This window comes from Pagrus pagrus (genome assembly GCF_965226575.1).
Source record: "Pagrus pagrus genome assembly, chromosome: 9".
In the NCBI taxonomy this organism is placed as follows: domain Eukaryota; kingdom Metazoa; phylum Chordata; class Actinopteri; order Spariformes; family Sparidae; genus Pagrus; species Pagrus pagrus.
Window position 1 is genome coordinate 17,106,550 of NC_140193.1, and position 19,481 is coordinate 17,126,030.

Below are 19,481 nucleotides of genomic sequence, written 5' to 3' on the forward strand. Positions count from 1 at the left end.
CTCTCATTTGTTTGTGCTCTCTCGGTGGCTCAGTCGATTTGAAGAACCTACTGCTGCTCAGAGTATTGTGGGTCAGAAAAGCATGCTGGCTTGCATACTGTAAAATGTGACCAGTTGCAGAAGGACCTGGTATCTTTTTTAGCATACTGCATTTGACATACTATGTATTGGGACACACTAACGCTTGTTCTGGCATACAAAATAGCATAGCAGTGCGACAGACAGCCGCAGCTCAGTCCTCTCTTGCTCTCCCCCATCACTGCATTTTTTGTAAAAACTCAAAGTTTAGCTGCACATATTGAATCATTATTCTGTTGATGACAAAATGAGCATAAACAGTGAGTTTGGCTCAGAAATACAAAGTAAAGTTTACGTTTGTTCAAAATTGAGAACACAAATGCAGACAAAAGGACAGGCGGGTAGAAAAACAAAAGGCGAGCTTTAATAATGTGAAGCAGAAAAAGCAGAGGCAGGCAACAAAACAGACAAATAGCAGGCTGATGGGAATCAAAGACAAACTAAACAGAAATACAAAAACAAATACAAACCGAAAGTGACACAAGGACTAAATCAGACGAACTGACAAGTGAGAGAACACAAATTGACTAAATACACAAGGACTAATTAACTAACAAATTACAGGTGAATGGGAAAAAGGTGGGAAAAAGACAGACAGGAAGTGAAACCCAAAGCCATGACAAAAATAAGCAACCATAATTAATGTACTGTCAAGATGCTGGTTAAATGATGTTTTTTTTCCTAAGACATCTTTTCTTGTCTTATCAATCTGTTAATTAACACAAAAAGATGACATGAACATGGTTATTAAGGCACATTTGTGAACATGCTGACAAACTTCATGGTGAGATGATGTCATATTCTCCCTGATGGTTACAAGGATGTAGCCAAAGAAGACACACTTAACCAAAAACAAACATTTTTCTACACACGCCTGCTCTGTTAAAGTCCAGGTGCTTTCTGGCACCTTCAGCCTCCTCTGTGATCTCACAATACAGGTGTCAGCTGACTGTGTTGAAAACACTCATTTTTTCATGTCACATCCACAGTAGTGCCTCCAGCCTGCACTGTACATTTTGGATCAAATGTCAAGCACCAGCTGTGGTGGTGGTAAGACACAGGAACCACCGCAGCCAGTACTTGACATTGTATTGTGTCCAGTAATTATGTAGCTAAAAAGTCAATATAAACTGAGTCACTGGTTAAATATCAAACATGTAAAACTTAACAGATGTCTCCTGTTACCCTCTGTATCAGACCAGTTTGGATATAAGCTTGAAGAATAAAGAGAGACTTGTTTCACTGCTCGTGTTGCAACTGTAGAAAATTTGCCAATGTACGGGGGGAGAGAAGAAAGCAAATTATTAGGAAAGTTGAGCATGAGTAGAAACTGAGGTGGAGGCGTCAGGGTGGAGGAAGTGGAGGACTGGGAGCAGTGAGGATGGGCTTTCCTGCCTTGGCTACATGTGCTTTTGCGTGAGAACAGAGTTCTTTCAGGCTGAAGCTCAGCATGGATTTCCACGACACACTGTGCAGCCCCACCCGCTGGGCAAAACAAACTTCCCCAGTATGAGGTAAACATGAGACGTTGTCCTGTCCTTCGCATTCAAAGCCTCACACGCAGACTAATCACCTTGTGACTGCAGGGCATCATGGGTTGTTTACAGCGGAGTTTTTTGTTTTTGTTTTATTTTAATATGTGTCACTGCTTACTGTCCAAGCACTGAGATTAATTTCACTTCTCCTTGCACTGTGTTGTTTACATTATAAGGCTGGTGACATTTAATGTTTTGTTACTGTCAACACATTCAATGAAAAGAAACATGTGTGGGTTAGATATTACAAACAGATGCTGTGCAGCCAAACATTGTTCAAACCAACATAACTGCTTTTCAGTTTCTAGTGGAAATCCCAAAGTTTCTAAAACATTTACATTTAATGCAATGATGCAGCCATAAACAAACCTGGAATATTTAATTGATGTCTGTACAGAATATGATACATATGTGATGGGTTAGTAAGTCATACCCGTTTCTCCCCACATTTTCTGGCTGCCTCGTAACTGTCATACTGTCCAATAAAGGGGAAAAGGCAACCTCACAAATGTTTTTAAATCTTAAAGCTTATTAAATCTGCTTCAAGGGACTTTATATATGTATAATAAATCATACCATACTTTACTGTATCTATACCTCACATTGTTCTGTCGCTGTGTCCTGTAGGTGTGAGATTGAAGCCACACTTGAGAGACTTAAGAAGCTGGAGAGAGATCTGAGCACCAAGGAACAGGAGCTGAAGGAGCGAGAGCGGCGTCTAAAGATGTGGGAGCGCAAACTCATCGAACAGTCCAACACCCCGGTGAGTTCCTCATTATCCCTTCCACCACCTTGGTCCACCTTTGCCCTCAGGACAGACGCCACCTACTGTTGAGTGGTCACAGCACCTCGTGTTTACACTGCTGTTCACATGCGTGTTTCCTCAGTCCCATTACGAGAGGGATAGAATTCCTGTGATCTTCCTGTGGGGTGAAGTGGAAATGGGGAAGCAGTGAAATGAAAATAAACAGTGTGGAATGAGAAGTAAAGTAAAAGCACATTATGAGAACATTATGGGCTGTGTATATTATTGGCAGTGCTGCATTTATGTGCAGTGTAGTGCATGGGTGCCCAGCAAGTACATTTGCATCATGATGCACAGAGTGAAGGCTGCATTCCTCGTTAGAGTTCATGTTGAATTGTGAGTGTCCAGCATCTGACCTGCTGTTCATGGCTTTCTTTTGTTTGCCTGCATTATATGTTTTGCATGCAAAAGACACAACAGATTGTATGTTGGTATTTACTTGTTTTCGCTTGTGTTTCTGTACACAAAAAGCGGTTGTTATCTTAAAACTGTGTGTGGCTTGAGTGGCTGCAGTAGTCTACAGTATAGATATCTTGGAGGCTGTCACGCCACAAAACACACTTCCTATAATTGGAGCTGGAAACATTGACATAAATAAAGATGGACGACCAGTCTCCTCTTCCTGCCAATATACAAAAATGAAGCCAATGAGCGCTGCCATCCTTGCTGGTGACATAATTTGGAGCCGGAGTAGTGATCGGGCGATGGAGACGAGGTATTGAGTTCCTGTCAAACCTCCAGGAATAGACATTGGCATAGTGGCCAAACTGTGTAATTACAACATTGTGTGATGCGCTGTCGTCCAAAAATACTTTTTCTCATAAGCCTACATTGTGAAAGAGCGCTGGATGCATTTTTTTGAGCGTCACAACCCCCGCAAAATTTGGAAACTCTAGAGGAGCCACACCATTAAATTGTCTCATCTCCATTCAAGAAAGCGCAGGGCTAAGCTGAAAGTTAGCTGCTCGACTGGCGTAAGTCTCTAGTTGGCACCCGTGACTTCCATTTTACACCCAGGAAGTTGAACTTTTTTGGCCTCATGCACCACTGAGCAGCTTTCATTATAATGAACAATACTCCGCCTCTGACGTTATATCCAGATTTCCCTTATTAGATCCATGGTTCCCACCCATACACCAGCCTACTCAATCATGAGCATGGCTCTGATGTCAACCATGACATTTTACCCCCCTTTTTATAGCATCAAATAAGTAACTAGAATGGCACTCAGTAGAACGAAACCTCTGCCAAGGCACAACAGTACCGTTTAATTCAGTCAAGCCTAATCCAATATCAAACCTGAGTATCACCCAGTATCACTCTAAATTTCAAACCACCCATAACTGCTTAACCATAATTTAAGCTGATCAGCATCAAATTGTACTTATTTATACATACAAGCCATCTAAATACATCTGATGTACATCTTTTTTCGTCAACATCAATGCATTACTAAGAAATTAACAAAATTGTTGAAAAACGCCCTGTCTCACAATGTTAAAGAAAGTGAGAAAAAAGTTCCTGGCTCCCTATCTTTATCCGGATCTGCACCAGAAGTTAATGGGGTCTGTTCTGTGCCGACATAGATCATCCATCCAAGTTTTGTGGAAATCCGTTCCATGGTTTATGTGTAATCCTGGCCACAAACCAACCATCAAACTAACAAACACCAGCGTAAACATTACCTCACTGGCTGAGGTAATTAAAACAAAACCAATCACTAAGCAACACTTGAACATACATTAGTGTGATAAAAACTACCTAGAAATTATAGAAACCATATTCGGGAAAAATGTATTTGACTTTGAGTTTTTAACTTGGCCCATGTCTCATCTGCTAACGTGGTTTATGACCTATACTGCAGCCGGCCACCAGGGGGTGATCAAGATGTTTGGCCTCACTCTTGAAGAGCTGTCATGTCGTCCATCTTTGTATATGTCAATAGTAAAAAACAAAAGTTTAAATCAAGTAAAAGGATTTCTTGTGTTTCCTTTCTTTTCCTATCTGTCTCCATTGTTCTGCTCTGTTAACTTTCCTTCACAATCCAGTTTTCTAAATCACACCTTGGGTTTAAAATTGACAACCTTTCTTATTTACACTTATTTGGTGGTTTACTTGATTACTCACTTCCTTTTCTTTTCTATCCTCTCCTCTTTTCTTTTACCCCCTCCACCCTGCCCTCCACCTGTCTCTGCCTCTCAGCTCTTCTTACCTGTGGCACAAAAGATAAGTGCTAAGTCGTTCTATCAGTGTAAGACGGAGGAATCAAACAGTTCGCAGATGTCGTGTCAGATCACGACCTCTGGTAACGAGGAGGTGGATCTGCAGTCCATGATGAGAGGCTTTGAGGACGTGTTTTCCTTGGACTTTGGCCGGCCTGTCCTGCACTCGGGCATGCAGGTCAACATGCAGGCCAGGCAGGACTCCTCGGTGTCGAGCTGTGTCAGAGAAGGACACAAAATCAACATGACTGTTGGGATGGGACGCCTCGCTTGGTCTGATGACAGTGAATAAAGCTCTCCGGTGTTTGTGTCGCCACAGCAGCATCTGTTGAACACTGTGATCTCACTCAATGGAAGTGCTATTTCTTAATTAATTGCTTGTTAAGTCATGTTTCAATCATCTTTACTTTATCCCTGGAAACCACGTCTTAGTATACTATTTCCTCTCTTTCGTTCAAGTTACATGAATTGATTTGCTTTCAGAATTTACTCAATATAGCGCAGAAACATATTATAGAATATATTTGTAACCCTCCACCTATGGATATTATGGATGTCATTTACTGTATGCCTAATGTACCAGATGTATAGTGCCATGCTGTGAAGAAAAGAGCCACGTGAGCCACTTGCTTAGAGAAGGCCAGGCTTTTATGATGAAGTGACATTTTGCTGACATTAAGATTGGCCAATTTGTTCTGGATGTGGTGGAGTGCAGTTGTTGAGACGCAGTCTCTTACCAGGATGAGAAAGTACATGTTTTTTCCTCTGACTGACCCAGGTTCAAAACAGCAGGAGAGGGACTTTGGTGTGTGACTGTCGGCTTCATTCTGTCATTTTACCTTTTTTACTTTTCAAGGAGTCTGCGGCCCAGAAAGATGAGACAAAATCAGGAAATAATTAATAACAATAACAATGTTTCTGCACCAGAGGCTTTTCAGTTTTTAACAAAGATTTTAATAGAATGATTTCCCTCTGCAGACACATTTTACATACAGTATCACGCCATATGGTCTAACTGAGCCTCGAGTCCTGCACTTTACAGTGGAGAAAATCGTATTAGCATTAGTGTTCAGTTGGGTATTATGCTTCATCTGGGGGAAGGACATGCTTCCTTGAGCATAGCCCATTCAATTGTCCCCTTCGCTTGTTATCATCAGTCAGTCTCATGAGGATGTAATCCTCTGTATTCCTCTGTTGTTGCTTGTTAGCTTCCTGCCACAAGCTAATATTGCTATTCAGCGATGCCTTGTACTCCTGCGTCATCAAGCCGCTACACATGCTAGAGTGGACATAACAATTAACACAGACTCTCACTAATATTTACATTTTTCTTTGTGTGAAATACAGACACCGAAACATTCAGCTTCCACACTTGTTAGTCATCTCAAATCAGACGCCTTGCAGCTTCTTGATGTGACGTATTTTCTTCATCTTTCACTGTTCTGTCAATAAATCTTTCAACTCTCTGCCAATCTGCCTGTCTTAGATTGATTTTATTACTTCCATATGTAAACAAATAGTAGGAAAAGGACAATTGTTTTATTATGTTTTATTACTGCTATTATTACTAAAATGTTTGTCATATAACACAGGAAAGATAACAGGTTTAATAAGGTTATAAAATATCTTGCCTCAGGTGTTTTTGTGGAGCTGCTTCTTGTGATTTTAAAGGAGCACTATGTATTTTTTGGGGAAGAGATTTTAATCAGAAGAGAAAATCTTCATTGATTGATTTTACATGCTTTAACAAACTATAAAAGATTAACAAACTCTTTTTGAAGAAACACAATTTCATGTTGTTAGACTTTGTTTATATGTGGCGGACCCTGCCACCTTTCTAGCTTCAAACAGTGTTCTGGGGACCTTATTTTCCTCTGAGAACAGCTTGTTTATTCAGTGATGGAAAAAAAACAAGTCTGGGTTTGTTGTATTAGCTTGAAAATATTGTAAATATTACCTTTCTGAGTTTCTGAATTTCTTTTTCAAAACAACATCGTGCACCTTTAACTTTGCAACTGCCTGTGTTCATGCTTTAGTTGCCCATCATCCACTTCAGTCCACATGGGGGCAGAATTGTGTGAACTAAACCAAACTCAAAGTCTTTTCCTTTCTGCAGATTCCACACATAAACACAAAAACTCTGCCCCGCATTTTGAATTTCAGATTTAGGTATCTTTGTCAACAGCCGCTGTGGATCTTAATAAAAGAAGCATTTGTGAAACACAATACGCTGCTTGAAAAGTGATGCTAAGTCACTCCAGTGAGACTTTGGCAGTGTGGCAGAGTGTTTCTGAATCTGTTTACTTCCGAACGGCAGCGCTGCAGGAGGAGGCGGAAAAAGCTGCAGGGTTGAGTGGCTTTATGAGGCTGCACTGAAACGTATGGCAGCGACTGTCTATTGAGACCGGCATTCAGTTCATAATCTGAGCTGTTATCAGACGTCGTGGGAAGAAGACAGTGAATGGGGGGGGATTACTCATTCATTTAGTCATCTTTCCTCCAATTTTCCATTGCATTATTTCTGTCATTACACACCAGTCTCATGAGCACAATGATGAAATCTTTATTTTGGCTGGCAAGTTTCTGCCTGATTACATTTAATGAGCAATAAATGATTTATCATTCAAACAGATCACGTTAGATCAGTCAGATGGACATTTCGGTTTGATATAGACCATTAGAGGCAAGTCATATTAATCGCACAGCACAATAACCGGAAAAGTAATGGCTTTGGAAGACATGGAAAACATGCCTATTTTCCATTTTAATAACATTTACTTAAGTCTTGTGATTTTCTGTCTATCATGAATACACACATGTTAAATTCCCATCCAGATTCTGTTGCTGTTACTTCTATTTGTCTTTTGTTTTTCACACAGTTGCTGCCCACCCTTGACATCTATACATGGACAGAGGAGCATGTGGTCAGTGTCATTGTATTAACATCATAACTTCATGTATTCATTTAGATTTTCACAAACTAATTTATCACCATTTTATTCCCTCAGTATTTCTGGATGCAGCAGATATTTGGCGCAGGTTTGTTCATACCGCTCTCTGGATCATCTTCAGTCCGACTCTTTAGTTGTTGTTTGTGTGTTTTTACAAACTGGGTGTGTCCTCTTCTATCTCAGGGGAGGGGACATGTGGCATGCAGCTGTATGCTGACTTGTTTAAAGAAAATCACATCACAGGAAAGAGGTTACTGTTGCTCACAGAAACTGACATGCGGGACATGGGGGTCAAATCCAAAGGTCACGTCATGCACCTGAAGGCAAGGCACAGTTAACCATTGTCCACAACTGTTTTTGGTTTTTTTCTATACACACATAATTGACAGGATGAGATCTCTTTGATATTTGGAATTACAGTTTCTTTTTCCTTTTGGCAGGCTGGGATTGAAAAGCTAACAAATGATTACCTCGGGCACGTCCACTTCCCACCTTTGTTGAAGGTATAAAGTTTCTTCTTCATCTTCAGAAAGCGTTGTGTTTTTTGGTTTTCTGTGTATATTTGAGTCTATACTCTTTCTGTTCCCAGGATGAGCTGGAAAAGGAGGTGGAGAGGTGTAAAACTGTTAATTTGGAGCTGGTGTTTGGGTACCATTGGAAACCAGGAACTGGGAACTCTGTAAGTTTGTAGGGAACCACACACACATTTTTATTGTTGTTCATTTTGTTATTGTTGTTATTTAGTCCCCCTTTTTGTGCCATTGAAACAGAGATCTTTATTAAAAAAACAAAAAACTGTTTTAAAGTCATTCAGCCCTTCATTGGCATTACTAGAGCACAAATCTGATCATACAAATTAATGAAACAACCTTTAATAGAAGCTTTCACATGAAAAATATGCTTTTTTTGAAAATTCACAGCTTTAAATGTACAATATGTAAGAATTTTAAGTTAAAAAGTTCCATAATTTACAAAAATTATGTCAAAGATGTCAGATTGTGTTGAAGAGTAAACAAATAAACACCAACCTTTCCCTGGTAGTCCGGCTAGCTGCAGGGCTAACTGAGCTAACAAGCTAACAGTCACTACAGTCATAGATGTATAAAGAAAATACAGTTAGCAGTTACTCTGCCCCGTGATTACATTTTTTCAGTAGTTTTAACACAGCCTTACAAACTGATGGCAGGGATGTCACGAGCCAGTATGTCATGAATGCGCCAGTGCAAAAGTGATGTGACACATCAGGAAAGAAATCCACCGCTGCCATCAATGAATGTCATCTTATTTGCGTATCAGTAACACACACACTGAATGCATCAACAGCATCATTCGATCTGTGGGGACAATCGCAAATAAATGTTGTATCCACTTTGATCAGGGTTGTTATAAATTGTTCACATCTTTAATATGTTTGGTAATAATTGTAAATAGATGCACAGAATCATGTTTTTGCCATGACTGAATCAGCCTCCTTGTGCTGAAGCTGTTTGTTCTGAGGAAATCATGATGATGGCTGTTACTCTGACCATTGAAGGCATCACTAGACATGCATAAAACCAGACAAATAAACATTTCATTCTCCGCCATGTACCGCATCCACCTCGACTCGCTCTCAGCCCTTTGTTAGGGTCTCAAACTGTGGAGAAAGGGTGGCTCTTAACTTGCTGTTTGAATTTAATCAAAAATAGCCCATTTAGCCAGAAGTCATTTTCTTTTTAAAAGGCAAACGTTATTTAATCTTTCAGCTGTTCATTGTCCCATCATAAATAGTCCTCTTTCAGTGTGTTCGGCAGGGCTGAAACGAGCCTGCTAATTGCCTCCCATTTCTTCTGACATGTGGTGGTTTAGTGGGTAGAAAACACAGCAGGGAGAAGGAAACAGGAGGCTGAGAAAATGAGAGCTAATTATTTTCCCCTGCCTGGTGTCAGGTTCCGTGTCAGCCTTGTTTTTACAAACTGGAAGGTTTTTTTGCACTAAATAAAACAAACCCGCACTGCATTTTTTTTTTCTTCGCCCCTCTTTGCTGGCGATGTCATGGAAGCAGCTGCACTTCTCAAAGACAAAATGAGGGCCTGCGATTGTGCGGCCACCATCTGACAGCCACTGAGGGTCCCCTACTAATGAGGATATCACCGTGCAGCCAAGTGAAAGGTGCTGAATTATGTATGAGTTGTCATTAGACGCACTCGGGTCCTAGGCATCATTACCAGACATTGTTTCTGCTGGGGTGATTAGACTAGCATGGACCTGGGAGCCCCGGTGCGACCGTCCAGTGCCGACACCAGGCCAGCGCGGGGCCACTGGTGTGTTTCTGAGCCAGAGGCTTGCTGAAGCTTCCCCTTTGAGCCGTTTCCAGCCCCCGGGGACGATGCAGGAGAGGGCGAAGGCTCCTCAGACGAGTGTGTTAGTGCCACTCCTCTGATGTCTTTCTCTGTGATCACTACACAATGGATTGGCCCGTGCCATGAACCCTGTGTGGTTAAGCAGTGACCTGCGGTTTTGCGGCCGGCTTTTGGGGATCGGCAGAATCATTACTGCTTCGTCAGCATTCAGTATGCAAGAGAAGAGGGCTGGGGGATTGTTCAGATTTGTGCCTCCCAGAGAGGAATTAATGCAGCAACTCAAGAGGAAAAACCTTCACCCTTATCACCTAATATCAATCGTTTCAAGAATTTAATCCTGGATCCCGCAGAGAAATATAATACCAAATGTGTAACAGAGAGTCTCCTTAAAAATATTTGCTTTTACTGACATTTCTTTCCTTTTTGAAACGCGACAATTCTCACCGCAATGTTGAGGCATTCTTATAGTGTGTCCATTAAGATTTGTTATCTAAATGAGTTGTTTTAGATATTTTATACACAATACATTCAATATATTATCCCCTTTTCATCCCCTTGCAATTTATTTACAATATTTTCATGTTATAATCTCTGTCCTCCCCCACAATGTGAGGCTTTGTGGCCACTGCCGTTAAACCACCTCTAGGTTGTGCTGTTGGTTTATATACAACAGTCACCAAGTTCTCCACACAGAATATTGCAATTATAAACTTTTCCCTACAATCAGGTGCTCTTTCTGAGAGTATAGCAGACCTACATTATCTCACCATTAGCTCTTTTCTTTTCAAGGACTGCAAATGGAAAATGTACATTGAGCTAGATGGAGATGACGTCGCGGTAACCTACATCAAAGACGTCGTCTTCAACACCAACCGTCAGGATTTGGAAGTGCTGCGTATGACGAAGGTGTGGTCCGAAGCACATTTGTTTTAATCAGTGCTAAATGTTGCCTATAATATGCGTCTGGCCTTGTGTTGTGGTTGCCATAGTGTGATTGTTTATGAGCTAATGTCATTGCAATGCAGCCTCCTTTTGTGATGGACAAATGGATCGTTGGGATACAGCAGAACCAGCGAGTGGACTACACGGTCAATTATGAAGTGAGTCATTTCAGCAGCTGTGGGAGGCGCCCTCACAAAACAATGCAAATCTACACTGAAAATGAATCAAAGAAGTATAAATATTTTTTTAACGCCAAATATCCTGATATTGTCCTTATTTTCTCACTTCAGAATGATGTCAAATCACCAAGGTCGACCAGACACAGCTGTCCAGTGATGTGGAGTCTCAGTGGCGGACAAGATGAGATCAAGACTGTGGAGTTAGTCATCGAAACAACACCAAGCGACGTCGACTGGAACCCCAGAGACAAGTGTGACTATGGTAATTGTTTTATTCATAGTTTGTGCCAAAGTAAGAGTTTCACTGCTGGACAACACAGATTGTTATTGATATATTTCTATAATTATAAGATATCATAAATATATTTAACAGTATAAGAGGTGCACTATGTAGTTTTGGGAAATATATATATATATATATATATTTTTTCTTTATGCCTAAACAAACTAAATAAACAAACTCTTTGTTTTCATGATAACATTCAAACTGACCTTAAAGGACAACACAGTTTCATACTGTTCTACTTTGTTTATATTTGGCGGACCCTGCCACCTGTCTCTGTCATCTCCAAAACTACATAGTGCCTCTTTAAATACTGATTTTGCTCCTATTTTTATCAATGCATATCTCCTTTTTTAGATATTGATCCCACGTGGATGTACAACGTAAGACAGAAGCAGATGATGACCCAGAAATCCCTTCATTCGACTGCTGCCTTCACCAGCTCTGATGCCCGCACTCTGCCTCAGTTCCTGTCTGCACATGAAAGCCAGGAGTTTTCTTATGCTGCAGCTGTGCGTCGCTCTCCAAACCGCAGCCATGTATCTTCTTGGATCGACTCGCGCAGCTCCTCGCCAACTACCAGCCTGTCGGCCAAACTCTCCCCTCTCCATCTTGGGTCAAAGGGCAGCAGCCCCTCTAGCACTACGTCAGAGAGCGCCTCAGAGAGGGATAGAGAGCGCCCACTCAGTGCCGGAGCAGTGCTCGACCACCGCAGGAACAACTACTTTGGCAACACGTTAACTGTGGGAGGTAGGCAGGGTAGGGAGCACGCATGGACCAATACTAGAGGTAACTATATTCATAATAAAAGCAGCAAAACCTGGAGACAGCCAGGGAGGCCACGGTCCAACAGTTACAGCGTCACACCACAGAACCGCCCCCCTATGATACCAGGTATATTGTCTGTGACAGAAAACCCCAATGAGGAAAAAGAGGGGGCCAAAGCCAGCGATGGAGGGTGGATCAAAGTGGAGCGACAGAAGAGATTACCACGTCAGGACAATAAACAAGTCAGAGGTCGACAGAGGAGAGGGGGCAGGGGAGGGCGCGGCGCTGCTGGAAGAACTTAATGTGGGCCACACATGAACTGACAGCTTCATGCGCTGTAAAGGTTTTACATATCAATTATGTCTGCATACATGCTCGTTGTAAGAGAATCACACTGATGTATTTAAAATACACGTGAAGCTTATATTTTTTAAAAACAGGCTAATAAAGGGTTAATAAAATGAGCTGAAAATGAGCTGAGCATCTATTTATTATTATTATTATAAAAATGGACAATTCAGACTTTGTTATTCATCCATTACAGTTTTTTTAAAACCATTTCTAACTCACATTTCTCTGTAGTAAGTTCACTTTTTAAAAACTCTTCACACCGTCAGCACAACAGTGGATCACTTTGAATTACTTTGACGCAAAATGCATTCAATGACCACGTCATTAACTTTTCTCACATTTACATCCTGTTGTAAAAACGTTACATGACACATATTATATTTATGTTGAAAGCCCCTAATCAAACACAATATTACAGTAAATTACTCTGCAATTTTCTAAATTCTACTACATGTTATGAAAAATAGAAATGCATATATTCATAATTGGGACCTACAACACTGAGCGTTTTCATTCCTTGATGACCTCTATGAAGCATATACTAGAAGGTTTCGAAACTGTGTGAGACAATGTGGCGTTTCTTTCTCTCTGTTCCTGCATCTATCGAGGTTGAAAGCTTATGACCACTAGCCATATGATCAGATTCCCCTTTGGGAAGCAGTGAACGCTGGATGGTTGTATTGCAAGAGAGGACATTAGTGTCATTGAGAGCAAATGTAGGACGACAAGGCTGACTAGCACTTTTGTATTTTTATATCGGTATTTTGTGCGTTACTCATTGCAAAAATGGCAAAAACAAACAACCAAAAAAAAAAAAAAAACCCTATTGCTGCAAGTTTGAGCATTTCTGTGACATGGGCCTACTTAGGTTGTGCAATGCATGCAATAAAGGAATCTTGTTTTTGGTTAAAAAAAATGCACAAAAAATACTTCAAGACAACAGAAATATATATTTTACTGCATTGACATCAGATGTGTGTGACTTGGATAAATAAATGCATTTTGGATATGAGATTAACTGTTGTGCTGAGCTGTATGTTGGTAAAGATAACTGTGTGAAGAGTTTTGAAAAAAGCAAGATTAATTAGAGCAATAGCAAAAAAAGCTGTAAATGGTAGATGGCAACCAGCATTGTGGTTGCATAAAAGAAGAGATTGTATTTATTATCTCTGTTTCTCTCAAGTAACCGAATAAACTGTTTTAATGCCCTGAGATAAAATGTTCAGGGTCATTTCTTTAACTCCTTACTTCCTTAACTGCCTCTTTGGTGTGTTTCTCTCAGTAAAGTATTGTTCTCACTTCAAGATAACATGAGCTACTTATTCCATTGTTTTACAATGGCCATATACACCCACCAGTGCAAAGTTTGATTTGCTCTGGTGTGCCCCACCCTAACCCTCTTTGATGCTTCAATCACATCAGCTTCCTGTTGTTTACACAAAAGTGTCACCCTATTTTTGACTTCTCTCAGTTTTACTGCCAGCCTTATCTTTCCTCTATCTTTTCTCATCATTCCCCTTTATTCAGACTGTTAAATTAAAAGTTCTATCTCTTCCTTTTCATTTTGCCAGTAAATCTTAATCCTTTAAAGGTCCTGTTTGTAAGAAAAAATTATATTTGAGTCTCACTCCCAACTGTCAAAAACTGGCACTTTGGGATAGCGGCCAACCCGTCCTACACTCCTAAAGCTCCATGCTATTGTGTACTCGTCATTATTTGTTGAGGTGCGAATGAAATCAACTCAAAATCAAACTCGATGATCAACTTTTCTAACAAGTAGGACCTTTAATGCTTTTATCAGTTGTAACCCATATAAAGTGTGAGTGAAGTATTCACATTATGAAGTCTGAACAGACTTGCACAAATATGCATAACTTGAGTCTGAACACATAATTACCCTTTAAAACTTGACCTCTTTTCACTGTTGGAAAGAGTTCAACATTTTACCCGCGTTACATGCAAATCGTCAAATAAAAAATTCGCGCCACGCTGCAGTTCCTGGAAGAAACACCGCTCTAATTTCCTAAACGCCTCGTAAAGTCATGAGTTACATACGTTTAGTTATTCAAAGAAATACAGAACACATTTCAAAATGTTAACAACGAGCTGTGGCTTTATATTTAGCCTCTCATGTTGTCAGAAAGCTTAGTATTTATATACCTACCTGACTACATTTTATACAGCTTCCAGGACCTTCCAGTGGCGCGGGAAATGAACGAGTTTGGGCTCGTGCAGCTGCAGCAGCAGCTTTGTTCACCACAGATCTGCAGCACGGTGCGTTTGTGTCTCTCTGTTTGTCTGGACAGAAAGAAAGAAAAATGCCGGCCACACGTTCAATGGTAAGAAAAACAGCTTTACATGTTTCAAAAGTCAATCTCTTGTCATTAATAATGTATTTTCTAAAATCATGTTGATGTTAAAACATCCTGTTATGAGGACTTTGTTACAGTTAAGTAAGCTACCCTTTAAATGCCAACTTCCTGTAACGGTTAAACATGTTAATTTAACATTTAAGAGTTTACTAGCTAAACAACTTTGCATGAAAAGCTATTATTATGTATCAACTAGCAAAACGAATGATTCAAAGGATTTAAGTCATAATGCCACACCAAGTTAGTGTTACCAAAGTTAAGAGGGAGATGATATTAAAGTTAGCTTGTTCATTTACAGTAACTGAAACATCTGTCAGTTATATTGACATATTCGAGTATTTGTATTGAAATGTGCAGGACTCGGTTACCTCATCTGGCTGACTTTGCCAACAGGGGAGTGTCCCTGAGGCTCAGGTTAAACATGTGAGACATTAGCATGAAACATTAGCAGAAACACTTTGACTGATTATTTAATCATTTATCAAAAACTGATTTAAGGTTTTTAAACTATATACTTGCTGGTTTTAAGCCTCTATGAAAGAAGCTATAAACTAAATTGTTACTGGCTTTTAGACAAACCATGCAGTTAAAGTATTCCAGTTTGAGCTTCAGGTATAATTTGATGTTTGCAGACATTTTACTGCCTAAACAATTTATTGAAAGCAGGTGTAATCTGTAACCCTACTGTAAGCCTAGTAAGTAAGGTCGCTTAAATAAAACCATGTGTTTGTGATATGGAAATAGTAATTTTGTTTTGACTGTATTTGAAATGCAACCCTAAATTGATTGATTTAAATGAACATTTATCATTTACAGAAACTGGCAGCCCAGCCTCAACCCACCAAGATGAGTTTGAGGAGCTTCCGCAGCTCCCCGCTAGTTCCCATGGAGACCTCCTCTTCCTCTTCTGATGACAGCTGCGATAGCTTTGGCTCCGATGGAGGCTTTGCAAATACGGTAAAAATCTAATACTAAAAACTTACTATTCTTGTCAAATGGTGTTAAAAGTATAAGGAGACGTTGCAACTACGACAATGATAAAATACCAAGTCTTAGCATTCCCGTAAATTCCTATGTGTAGGGTATTTGCTGCAACTAATGATTCTGTCTGTGTTTAGAGGAGCAGCTTGAGATTGAGAAGGACGATGGCAGAGAAACCAAAGGTGTTTGAGGCTACATCAGAGGAGGATACTTGCAGCGGGTTTGAGGAGAACGTGATCAACAGTCAGATGCAAGCCATGGTAAGTTATAAGGAAAAATGCAATCGTAACATAGTTCAGAACTTCATCAGATGCCTTGGAAGTTTCTTCTAACCACAAGTTGTGTATTCTTTCAGAAAGTGGACTCTCCGAGACGAGGCCGCAGGTCCAACGGCCTCAAGGTTGCCATGACCTTCCCCACCAAGAAGACGGGCAAGAAAAGACCTGCGTCGGAGCCTCTCGCTCAGACTAAAGTAATGGACTCCGACGCTGAGGAAGAGGAGAACTTCATGGACAAGAGAGCCCTGAATATCAAGGAGAACAAAGCAATGGTACAATTTGCTGTATTTGGTTCAGATTGTTTGGTACTATGAACTGAACAGAACAGCCTCCACTGACATTGTGCAAAATCTCATTCATGTTTTTTCTAATTTTAGCTTGCAAAGCTCATGGCAGAGCTGAACAAAGTACCTGGACTCTTGCCAAGACGGAGGGCAAGGTCGGCATCCACCACGGTAATTTCACCTAAAAATAAATATTTCATTTCACCACATCACATTGTCCTTTTTCAGTTCTCTGCATTAACCGGTACCATTTGAACTTCTTCAGCCTCGACAGACAGCTTGGTGCCCCATGGGAAGTCCAAGAGCTCTTAGAAGAAACCAGCAGCGTTCGTCCCGTCCCCATACACGGTCCCGCACACTGGTGGACGGACCCCCCAGCCCGCCTCCAGAGGAGGATCCCGAGGACAAGTTCAGCCTGGTTCGCAAAAGCCGCTGCTATGAGGAATATGATGAGCCAGTAAGTCACATCATAAACAGTCTGCATGTTATGTCACCTTTTACATTCCATCAAATTCTGCTAATATGTAGTACAGTACATTAACTCACTTTATTTCATGTGCAGCCCCGTCGTCGTTCCTTCAACGGTACCAAGGCCCTCCCTCATGTAGTGCGGCCTGTGGATGAAATCACAGAATGCGAGCTGGAGAACATCTGCACCAACGTGCGGGAGAAAGTGTACAACAGCTCCACCGTAGGTTCCACAGTCACTGGAATGCTGAAAAGGTTTACTCCTTTTGATTGTCAGGCTCCTTTAGTTGAAGACACTAATTTTCCCTTGTTTTCAGGGATCCACTTGCCACCAGTGCCGCCAGAAAACCATCGACACCAAAACCAGCTGCCGCAACCCAGAGTGTGTCGGGGTGAGGGGTCAGTTCTGCGGCCCCTGTCTCCGTAACCGCTATGGAGAGGAGGTCAGAGATGCCCTGCTGAATCCGGTGAGTATCTAAACATACATGACCGTATTTGTATTTGATCACGTGTGTGCTGGGCAAGTCTGACTGATTTCATTGTCCCTGGTTAGGAGTGGCAGTGTCCGCCATGCAGAGGCATCTGTAACTGCAGCTTCTGTCGGGCCCGAGATGGTCGCTGCGCTACAGGAGTGTTGGTTTACCTGGCTAAATTTCATGGCTATGATAATGTGCACGCCTACCTGAAAAGGTGAGTGGAGAAATGAAGTGAATTTCGAAGTTTATGATTTTATTTATTAATTTAAATATCTGATGTTAACACACGTTTCTCTTAACTGCAGCCTGAAAAAGGAGTTGGAAGAAAACTCAGGCTGAAATTGGGAAAGCTGATCCAGGACCACACCGACACGTTTTATGACCGTTTCTACATGCACACAAAGTCCAAATGTTGTTCTTAGCATTTAAAGCATTATAACAGAATGCTATTTGTTTGTGTTTTTGTGAAAGCGCACATATTTGTTGAGCATTGACTGACATCTGGAGGTAGGCCAGTTCTGTGTTTTTGTTCTCCCATGTATTTTCCTGCCTGTTGTCATGAGCTGAGCCCTTGCATGATTTGTAAACAAAGGAAAAATGTTCCTTAAATTCTCAACAGCCCTCTGTGATCTTAAATATTTTAAGATGATTTTAAGATGTACATAGTCCCGTAACATGTAAAAAATCCCCTTTTTTATAGCTGAATATGCAAAGAAAAATTCATGCTTGTTTAGATGATTTACTGTTTACATTGTTTTAAATGTATATTTTTTTTTACACAGCCCATGTGGACCATCTTTGTGCCTTTTTTTTGTAGTTGCAAATGTATGCTTGTGTTTTTTACAAGTTCTGTCGCATTTTTGAATCTGCTGAAAAGTTAAAATGTTGAAAACAAACCACTAAACAGAATGTTTGCGTTAGTCAGGGTGTCCCGTAGAGCTGGCCGAATGATCTGCATGCTACTGAGGTGGTGCAGGTGGAAAGGGCAAAGACTGGGGTCCACTGCCTCTCACTTCTAAACCGAGAGGAGCTGTGTGATATACTACAGCGCCTGGTTAAATATCCTTCATTAGATAACTGTCACTAATGGTGTGGAAACAATTAGCACACTCTAATGGGAATCTCATACCTGTAAATCATTTTATCCTGTTAAAGCACATTCTCGCTCTGCTCCAGTCTCTTTGGCTCATTTTCTGCCTTACACTGTTAAGTAGGAATGGTTGAAGGTGCCACTGAAGTGGCTATAGAGTTATGGCCTGCATTTTCTGTTCAGAAGTGTAATACTCCACACGAAATGACATGGAATTAACCTTTGTGTCGTTCATCTTTGAAATGTACTTCATTCGACCTGCACCAGGACATGCTCTGATTATATGATACTGTTTCAAAATAATCAACGGTTGAGATTTCTTCTTCAAGGTAATGGCAGGTGGAGGTTATCTCACCGCTGCTTGTATTTATCAGCCGCTGCACTCCTAACAAGAGGAGTGATCCTGAACTGTTTATGTCTGTTATGGTGATGGTTGCTTTGCGCTCATTGAGTTAACTGTACATTTTCATTAAAGCGTTAATCACTGCAGAATCGTGTGATGAGTTTTCTCTGACTTGACCATCACTCTGTCCAGAACAGTGGCAGCTGTAATTACTGTTATTGAAACATGGAGGAGAAGTCCTGAATGCTGCTGGTGATTGAAGATCTGATTGAGTGTGAAGGCTGGAAGTTTATTAATGTTTCCATCACTATTAGCTAGCTGTGCTCAGTGTTTATTGTGTGTTTGCATTACTTTGGAGTAAGAATCTGACGATTGTTAATTGGCTAAAAGTTGACTTGGCTGGCCTAAGCTTGAATGTGACATACTGTTACAGCAGCGCTAACCTGCATATGAAAAATGTCAGCACAATTTTGATGTCAATTCAATAAATCCAAAATGATGACAAAATCAAGTTGTGCTGCAAATAACAACTCAACAAAAATGGATAAACACCATTGTTAAACTGAATAAATCAACACCAGTTTGATTTGTTTTCCATTGTATGCACCAAAAAGCCAACAAATAAAAAAACAACACCATGATTTAGGGAAATAAAATAAGGGAGAAGGGAGATATCTGTCATTGCAAATGAATCCTTGTTTCAAGATTTATTCATTTGTCCCTTAATGATATA

At 40.6% G+C, this 19,481-nt stretch overlaps 2 protein-coding genes across 2 annotated transcripts in view; both read left to right on the forward strand.

Moving 5' to 3' along the window:
• map3k20a (mitogen-activated protein kinase kinase kinase 20a) overlaps window positions 1–13,612 on the forward strand; it is a 28,909-nt gene extending 15,297 nt beyond the window's left edge. Inside the window, exons 11-20 of the mRNA XM_084361480.1 lie at window positions 2,241–2,376; window positions 7,520–7,564; window positions 7,649–7,679; window positions 7,775–7,914; window positions 8,032–8,094; window positions 8,181–8,270; window positions 10,723–10,839; window positions 10,959–11,033; window positions 11,166–11,316; window positions 11,695–13,612. Coding sequence (XP_084217606.1) covers window positions 2,241–2,376; window positions 7,520–7,564; window positions 7,649–7,679; window positions 7,775–7,914; window positions 8,032–8,094; window positions 8,181–8,270; window positions 10,723–10,839; window positions 10,959–11,033; window positions 11,166–11,316; window positions 11,695–12,407 — 1,561 coding nt within the window. The 3' untranslated portion in view covers window positions 12,408–13,612. The remainder of the gene's footprint in view (window positions 1–2,240; window positions 2,377–7,519; window positions 7,565–7,648; window positions 7,680–7,774; window positions 7,915–8,031; window positions 8,095–8,180; window positions 8,271–10,722; window positions 10,840–10,958; window positions 11,034–11,165; window positions 11,317–11,694) is intronic.
• Window positions 13,613–14,686: 1,074 nt separating this feature from the next.
• On the forward strand, window positions 14,687–18,897 carry cdca7a (cell division cycle associated 7a). Its single transcript, XM_084361481.1, has 10 exons — window positions 14,687–14,795; window positions 15,645–15,785; window positions 15,947–16,069; window positions 16,165–16,359; window positions 16,465–16,542; window positions 16,637–16,828; window positions 16,934–17,062; window positions 17,157–17,306; window positions 17,393–17,529; window positions 17,621–18,897. Exons 1-10 carry the CDS (start codon window positions 14,775–14,777, stop codon window positions 17,652–17,654), a joined length of 1,200 nt encoding a protein of 399 aa, XP_084217607.1. The 5' UTR covers window positions 14,687–14,774; the 3' UTR covers window positions 17,655–18,897.
• Window positions 18,898–19,481: the final 584 nt, after the last annotated feature.

What these genes read in the sequence shown, in the direction of transcription:
- cdca7a (XM_084361481.1), top strand. Translation starts at nt 14,775, where the DNA reads ATGCCGGCCACACGTTCAATG. An exon ending in ATGGAGGCTTTGCAAATACG is followed by an intron (nt 15,786 to 15,946) that starts GTAAAAATCTAA and finishes GTCTGTGTTTAG; the next exon opens with AGGAGCAGCTTGAGATTGAG. An exon ending in ACAGTCAGATGCAAGCCATG is followed by an intron (nt 16,070 to 16,164) that starts GTAAGTTATAAG and finishes GTATTCTTTCAG; the next exon opens with AAAGTGGACTCTCCGAGACG.